The sequence below is a fragment of the Cucumis sativus genome, chromosome 5 (genome assembly GCF_000004075.3).
Source record: "Cucumis sativus cultivar 9930 chromosome 5, Cucumber_9930_V3, whole genome shotgun sequence".
NCBI classification, from domain to species: domain Eukaryota; kingdom Viridiplantae; phylum Streptophyta; class Magnoliopsida; order Cucurbitales; family Cucurbitaceae; genus Cucumis; species Cucumis sativus.
In genome coordinates, this window is record NC_026659.2 from 16,583,138 (window position 1) to 16,591,499 (window position 8,362).

The 8,362-nt window shown below is 30.4% G+C and overlaps 1 protein-coding gene across 1 annotated transcript; it reads left to right on the forward strand.

The window, feature by feature from the left end:
- Positions 1-5,307: 5,307 nt before the first annotated feature.
- On the forward strand, positions 5,308-7,549 carry LOC101220938 (high mobility group B protein 7). Its single transcript, XM_004150147.3, has 8 exons — positions 5,308-5,519; positions 6,140-6,222; positions 6,304-6,352; positions 6,439-6,555; positions 6,649-6,706; positions 6,811-6,855; positions 7,081-7,167; positions 7,246-7,549. Exons 1-8 carry the CDS (start codon positions 5,404-5,406, stop codon positions 7,312-7,314), a joined length of 624 nt encoding a protein of 207 aa, XP_004150195.1. The 5' UTR covers positions 5,308-5,403; the 3' UTR covers positions 7,315-7,549.
- The last annotated feature ends 813 nt before the right edge of the window (positions 7,550-8,362 follow it).

Consider the following 8,362-nt stretch of genomic DNA (forward strand, 5'->3'; position numbering starts at 1 on the left):
TAAATATTGTAATTAATCGACAAAAAATGTTAAACAAATAAGATAAATTTTAAAATACAACACTTAAAATAATAAAATCAAGTGACGTGAATAATAGTATTTCAAAATATTATAAAAACATACATATTTTCGAAATATTTTTTAAATAGATATAATGACCATCAAAATATACATTCTAAAATAAAAAAAAGATATTAATTAACATGGTCTCCATAATAAATCATACTCTAAATTTTCGAAATCTAAACTAAAATATATCTTATGTATTTCCTTAACAATATAATTCCAAATTATTATTCAAAATATATATTATGTATTATTTAATTATAAATTACTGAAATTGTTAATAAATAATTCATGTTATACAAACTAAGAATTTGGAAGATATATTAAGAAAAAATTGCTTCAATCTCGTCCATAAACAAAATCTCACATTTAGTTATAATTTCAAGATTATTTGTAAAATACATCCTATTTTTCAAATGCGTGATAGGAAAAGGGAAGATTAGTATATGCCCATTAGGTACTAAATTTTCTAATTTACCATGATTTTACAACAAAAACACAAATTGATCAAATTTTACACAAATGTACTAAATGAGCCACAATATTATACAAAAATATGTCCAATTTACATATATGCCCATTAGGTAGTTTTTTCACACAATATATATTGTATTAATATAGAAAATGGGAGGAAATCGTGCAACATTAAAATAGGAAAGTTTTTTCACTTTTCATATTCAACTAAATCGTTGCCCTTTCGGCAGTCAAGGAAGTGATTCGAGTTTTTGGTTTTCGGTCGTGAAGTTGAAATAAGCAATTTCGACGGTGAAGATTTTCTAAAACGGTCGACCAGTTCATCTGTTTTCCGATGGCCGAAAGATACAATGTTAGGTTGTATATATTCTATACACAGTTTGCATTTGGTATCTTACATAGATTAAAAATTTCAGTCTGAATAGGCAACAGAATCAAAAATGTGATTTTGTATGTGTTATATCCTATTGAGGTATCGGATCGAAGAGAAGTTTTTTAGGAACGTCGCATGGGGGTTTTCATATGGATATTGGGTATATCAAAAATTTTCTTTGGGTATATGTTGAATGTTCTAGTTGTTGAGCAAATGCAAAAAGGTAATTAGAACATTCAACATATACCCAAAGAAAATATAAATAATATATTGTATATATCATATAAAACATCAACTAAAAGTATTATATCTCACGGGTAATATATAAAACTAATATAAATGTAAATAAGATGTGGTATATATATAATAAATCACATATACAAACTATTACATAATGCGATAATATTATAAAACTAGTATAATAATAAACAATATGTGGTATATATTTATAAAATCAGATCAGAATAACATTAAAATGGGGGGTATATTGTTAATATATACGCAGATGATATACACATAATGAACTAATCATGTAGTTTTGTTGTTTAACTATTTAATTGTAAAACCCCGAACTTTAAGGTATTTTACTTTTAAATTAAATTGTATTTTGTTTGAAATTTTTTTTTAAAGAAAAGAAATTAGGGGAGAAAAGGATTGGAAATGTTATAATAATAATATATATTTATTGTTATTATTATAATATTATTATAAAAGAAAAAGAAAAAGAAAATTCTCTCTCTCTCTCTCGCGTCTTTGCTCGGGTGTTGAGGGACGTCACCGGCCGTCGATTGCCATTATTCTCCACTGTCTTGTTTTGTTTGGTCTCCGTCATGCTGCCGGTGGAAGATCCAAATTCATATCCTTTTGGTTCGCGTGCCAGATTTGTTAAGCCGACATTCCTCCATTCGTTGTAAGTTGGAGCCTGATCTATCACCAATTTTAATTATTTATGGGTTATGGATTGTGTGGTGTATTTTTCTCGGGAATGCAATGTTAAATTAATAATCGATTGGTTCTATGTGGGTTCTTGAAGGTGTCATTGTGGACAGTGTTCGAGTTCTTGGAGTTTCGACAGGTTGTTTAGAGCTTAATTCTCCAATTTTGTTTGGGTAAGTTCATGAAAACAATGGAATGATTTGGATGAGGGAATGGCTTGGTGAAAGTATTGAGTTTTTGTCGTTACGTGTAGGTTGGTTTCATGGGAGAAATTTATATTTATGTGCATGGATTGATGTGGACTTGTGGTTGAGTGTATGTTGTGATTGTCTGGTTATGTGTGTGTATAGACATAAGGATGAGGAAGCAACTAAATTTCGTAGATGTTGCTTATTTGAAGTGTGGATTTAACTATTAGATTGATAGTTGTCTGGACTGAATGTATGATGTACTGTTATAGTTGTGTGTTTGTGAACAGAGGAGACGTCTTAAATGTGCCCTTGTAGACTTAGGAGGAGGTGTGACTATTTAGTTTGTTAAATGATGTACTGGTATGTTTCAGACTGACCTTGGCTAAATTAGTGTATGACAACTGTTAGGGGTTGAATAAGGGGTCTATGTGAGGGAATTTTTATAACTGAATTGTGAACAATTATCAAAATGTTTAGAATGGCTGAGGGGAAAATTGTTAGCTTTTATTGAGATATGTGTGTCTTGTAGGTGTCCTACGGGATCACCAATTTTTATGCATCCTTTGAGAGCATTAGACTACTAAGTGTTTCTGCAGAACACTATACTGAAATGTACGTCCTTCGAGGCGTTAAACTGAAATGTGTATCACCCCTACGGGATCACACGACTGTGACTGTACATGGTTTTCCAATAGGACGTTAACAATTTATTTTCCCCTAACGGGACCAGCAGTGGGTCCCTTACTAAGTATTATTATACTCACCCCTTTATGTTTAATTTTTCAGGTAAAGGTAATAAAGGTGGCAAACCGGCGAGAGCCAGGAAGGAAGTGTGATCGCCATATGGAACACTTTAAATTCGCTTCCGCTTAGTGATTTACCGTATTGTTTTGTTTTCGTACTTGAGACTGTTTAGAAAATTTGAGGTTTAACTGTATTCAAAGACTATAAATCTATTAGTTTTATTTTCTTGAAAGTTTTGGTTATTTTAAATTGGACCCAAACAAAAATAAACTTTGTTTTCTTGAGACTTTAAATTTAATTAAATTTGGTACTTTGTGTAGACTCAAGTCTTTGTGTTAATTTAACGATTTTGGCTTAGTTAGAAATGACGGGTCTTTACATTAATTTTAAATGGGTAAAAGAACAAATGACTTACTGTGGACTTTATCGTAGCTTCAGGTGATCGAGAATTGTATATGTCGGCGACTTGTTAAGATTATGCAGCTTACGGTTATGAGAAATTTGAATACAAATTGAGAAAACAATGTAATAAGAAGTTCGAATTTTATGATTGAATATCTAAAAGTTTCAATTGGATGAGAATAGGTAAAAATAACTGCCGACGATGGAGAAAAATAGGTATATAGTGGCTACCAGATAGGGAGAAGAATTAAGTAAAGATATAATTTTGAAAAAAAAAATATATAAATAGTTTATTACAAATTAGAAAAAAATTGCAAATTTTATAATTCATTTTGATTTATAATTAATTTAAGAAATACTTAAAATTTATTACCATATTAATTAATCAATTATTTAATATGATTAATTTAAAAGATACTTGAAAATTATTACCATATTAATTAATCAATTATGAAATTTATATTAAATTCAGATATTTTAAAAAAATATGAATCTAATATCTAATTAATATTTATATTATATAATTAAAAATTAATGAAATGTTATAATTATCCGTAAAATATTATCTTTCTTATTTTAAAAAGTAATTTTTAAATTAAGACATTTGTGAAATTTCTTATTAAATTAATGGTTTTTGGATTTACTATTTCTTATTCATGCCAATTTTGGTATCTGTATAGTTATCTCATAGACTAATCGGTTGCAATTTGGAGACATTTGTGTCTAGAAACTTTTAGACAAAAGACCTTAATTTATTAAGAAATTTCACAAATGTCAAACATTGAAAATTATTTTATTAAATAGGAAAGATAATACTTTACGGACAATTATAACATTTCATTAATTATTAATTATATAATACGATTATTAAATATATATTATATTCTTAAGATTATTTAAAAAATTACTTTATTTTAAACTATTTGTATTTAATATTTATTTGAGAATTAATATTTTAATAAATTTCAAGTATCTTTTAAATTAATTATAAATCAGAATATATTATAATAATTGTAATTTTATTTTATTTTGTAATAAACTATTTAATTATTATTTCTAAAAAATATAATTTAACCTAATTGTTCACTCTTTTCGGTAGCCATTACATTATCTTTTCCATCGCCGACAACTTTTTAATGTTGCAGGATTTCCTCTAATTTTCTATATCAATATTATTTCAAACATAACAGATTATTTACCACATAATATATGAATATTTAAATAAAAAACATAAACAAATTGATATAAGAACCTTTCACTAATAAAATATACACTGAATTCATATATGTTATTTAGTATATATATACCTCATATTATATACAACAATACCTTATACATAATTCCTACAGAATTTGTGTTTAAATTTTTTGTTTGTAGAATAAATATTACTAAAATAGTAATAAATGACATGATCATACATGCATATTTTTCCTTTATAAATGTATTTGATTACATTATACTTTAATTTATCCACAATCTATAATAGTTATGTTATATGTTTTAGTATATATATACCTCATATTGGATATTTGTTATAAATCAATTAAATTATTTTGGGCCCCACTTATTTCGTATCCCACCATTTTTCCATTTAGATATTTGTTATAAATAAATTAAATTAAATAATAAAAATTGATATTAAATTAATTTGGATCCCACTTATTTCTAAAACTATATTCCACGATTTTTTTTATTTAGATATTTGTTATAAATCAATTAAATAATAGAAATGAGTATTAACTAATTTGAGCCTATATTTATGTAATATACTAGTCTATTTAAATTTTTTATAAAATTTATTAGTAATTTAGATGGTTAAAGTAATATCATATAGCAATTTATGGTATATGAGTTAAAAAGAGAGTTATACAACCCAAAATCCCAAACACAAAGCTCATCTAAGGCCCCTCGAGGCCCATTATTTGAAGGAGCGCTCTTGCATAGACAAAAAAACAGTATGAATTTGAAACGTCCATACAAAACGGTATTAAATTAACCGCAATAGATGGAGCCAAGTCAGCAATCCTTGTGAAACGAAAACAAAAACGCGGGGATTAAGGGCGCCAAAATTTAGAAGAAAAAACTTTCCCTCTTTCTTACTTGGTTTGCTTTAATAACAATTGCCGCTTCACTTTTCATCACCGAAGAAGGAAATCCCATTTCCCCTCAATTCTTCTGCATTTTCAAATTTACCGGCTCACCCGAGGAGACGAAGAAATGGCCGGCGGAGGATCCTCCAAGTCCCGGAAGAGAGTGGAGGCTACTCCTGCTGACGTCGCCGCTACTGGTCCTTCGCTTGTGAGGGCCAAAGACGGCAGTGCTTTTGCTAGATGGTGCGTTTTTCTTCTTCTTCTTCTTCTTCTTCCGCTCTCCATATTCTTTTTGCGTATACTTGTTGATTTACATTGTCTGTCTGAGGGCTGATGAGTATGTAGTTGTATTGCTGAATCTCTGAAACTTTGTGTTTCCTTTCTGGTTCTGCTTATATGCGTTATAATCTGGTTTTTGGAGTTTATGTCTCTGTCTTGGTCTTTAGGCATCCGTAATCTCTGATTTTCAGTTCGTCTTTTAGTCTGATTTAGTTGTAGAGTTGGAAGCAATGCTCGTTTTCTTTATGAAAGTTCATGTTGAGTTACATCAACTGGATTTAAGGTTAATAGGACATAGTACCCTGCGTATTTGTTCATTTTCTTTCCTCTGAGATCTATTCGTATGTTGATGTTGTGGTTTTTTAATACTTCATTGCTTCAATCATTTCTTAATTAGCTGCGGTTTCTAGAGTTGTGTTGTCTATGGATTGACAGTGTTTGGTTATCAGTTTGCCTTTTGGTTGGAGTTATTTTAGAGTTGAATGAAACGTAACTAGAGAAGTTGTAGAAGCAGCAAATTTGAGTTTCTTGACAACGGTAGAAACTGATTTCTCTCGTTTGAATGATCGACTTTTGGCTTGCAGTGACGAGTGCGGTAAAAGTGTTCCGGTGGCCTTAATCAGCATGCACAGTTGCAGCCTCGACGCCAAAATTAGAATGAATTTAGGCATGCTTTTCGTGTAGATTTCATAGTACCTTTCTTCGCGTTCATTCTTTACCGATCTTTAAACTCCCTGTTTTCCTGCAGAGTCTCAGACTGTTGAAAAGCAAACACAATCCAAAAAGCCAGCTGAAAAGTATCATACTCATCTTCCCCTATTCTTATCTGGTTAAGAAGATGCTTTGCTTCGAGCTTGAATAACTTGTTTGTTTCACCGAACAGGAAAAGATCAGCATCATCTGAACCTAAGACTAAGAAATCCCGAACTGAGAAGAAAGGGAAGAAGGACAAAGATCCAAATGCCCCCAAACGCCCTCCTACAGCTTTCTTTATCTTCATGTATGCAAGTTCCTCCCATATTTATCCAATTACTACATTGGAAGTATCTATTTACTCGAGTCTTGATTGAATTTGCTTATTGTGATATTTCAGGGATGACTTCAGAAAGTCATATAAAGAAGCCAATCCTGATTCCAAGGGCGTTAAGGAGGTTAGCACAAATCTAAATACATTCCCAAGTGCCCAGTGAAATTGTATTGATTTGTCAAAGTTTTATAAACCCTGTTGACCGACTGAGCATTTGATACATTTCAGGTTGCAAAGGAGGGTGGTGAGAAATGGAAGTCAATGACTGATGAAGTGAGTTAACATTCGTTACCACTTGAAAACATGCTTATATTTTGTGAATTATTCCATCGCACATGGATCTCAACGATTTCCTTTTAATAGACTGAAATACCTTTTTGAGCTTCTGGAGCTTATCTTATTAGACAACATATTATTAATTGGCAATGCGATAGCGATCCATCTTTGTTAAATCAGTGTGTGACCTCCAACATATCTAAATGTTTAAATGATGAACAGGAGAAGAAGCCTTACCAAGATAAAGCTGCCGAGCTAAAAGCGGAATATGAGAAGGCATTGGAAAGTCGAAATGCTGAGAATGAAGATGTAAGATTTAAGGTCTAAAATGTTGGATATTTTGGTTCAATTTTGGAAATGCTTATGTGGGGATTTTCTTTTGGTCAGGATGAAAAAGAGACAGAAGAGACGGAAGAGATTGAAGAGGAGGTTGAAGGAATAACGGAAGAAGAGTAAGAAGAACCCGTTGTTGGGGGGTTTTTTGTAATGGCAAATAGCTAGAAAACAGCTTCTTTCACTGCCTGTTTAGTGTTGTAAATTCAGAATTTAATTTAGTGAAAAAAACTGCCTTCTGGATTCAAATTGGTTTCGTTTCGTTTTGTTTGAAGCAATGTATAATACAAAATGCTTGAAAAAGAATTTTCTGTTTCATTGATCGCAAAATCTAAATTTGAAACCCATGTTAGATGTATATCTGTTTGTAAGTTTGTTTACTCATAATTATGAAACTGTTACCTCAGCAATGCTAATGGTATAACATTCAATATCTCTGTAATAGCCAGCGTAGAATTGGATTACATGTTAATCTTAAGAGTATGAAACTAAGGTATTGGAATGGGGCATCCAATTTATTATGTTTTGTGACACTTGTAAAAAGTGATTCTATACAAAAGTTTGTTTGGTCTTTGTATGCAAGAAGTCTTCTTTATTGACCACTTTTTCAACACTTGTTTGAAAATGTAGTCAAATTATATTTTGCAAGTTTGAAATTGGATCAATTTAATGGTCATCAATTTTATGTGTATTTAATTAGATTTAAATTAGGAAAATTGTATTGGGCGCACGATACAAATAGGATTTTTTCATTATTCCAAAAATCCTCTCTTAAATCTACACTATTTTCTCTTCCTCTTCTGTCACTTATTTGTTTTCTTTTCATTGTTCTTCCTCTTCGTGGTTTTCTGTCCTTCAATCTCCACTGTTCTTGTTTTCTCCTATTCGCTACATCTCTTCACTTCAACTTTTTCTTCCTGTTTTCTGCCATCTCTTCTTGTTCAGGTATGTATTTCTTCCCATATTCTTTTTTAAAGCCCTTCTTTTCTTTCTTTTTGAATCGATCATCATCTTTTCTTTCTTTTTGAGTCGATCATCATCGTTTCTTTCTTTTTATGTGAATTGATCATTATCTATCAGAAATTAAGGCTACAATTTGTTCTTTCTCATCTATTTTATTTGTTTCTCATCTCTTTTATCGAATGGGGCTTTGCAGAGTTTGATTTTTTTT

Excerpts from the sequence above, each read along its gene's own strand:
- LOC101220938 (XM_004150147.3), top strand. The coding sequence starts at position 5,404 with ATGGCCGGCGGAGGATCCTCCAAGTCCCGGAAGAGAGTGGAGGCTACT. Across the intron at positions 6,353-6,438 it reads TCCAAAAAGCCAGCTGAAAA|GAAAAGATCAGCATCATCTG; the intron begins GTATCATACTCA and ends TTCACCGAACAG. Across the intron at positions 6,856-7,080 it reads GGAAGTCAATGACTGATGAA|GAGAAGAAGCCTTACCAAGA; the intron begins GTGAGTTAACAT and ends AATGATGAACAG.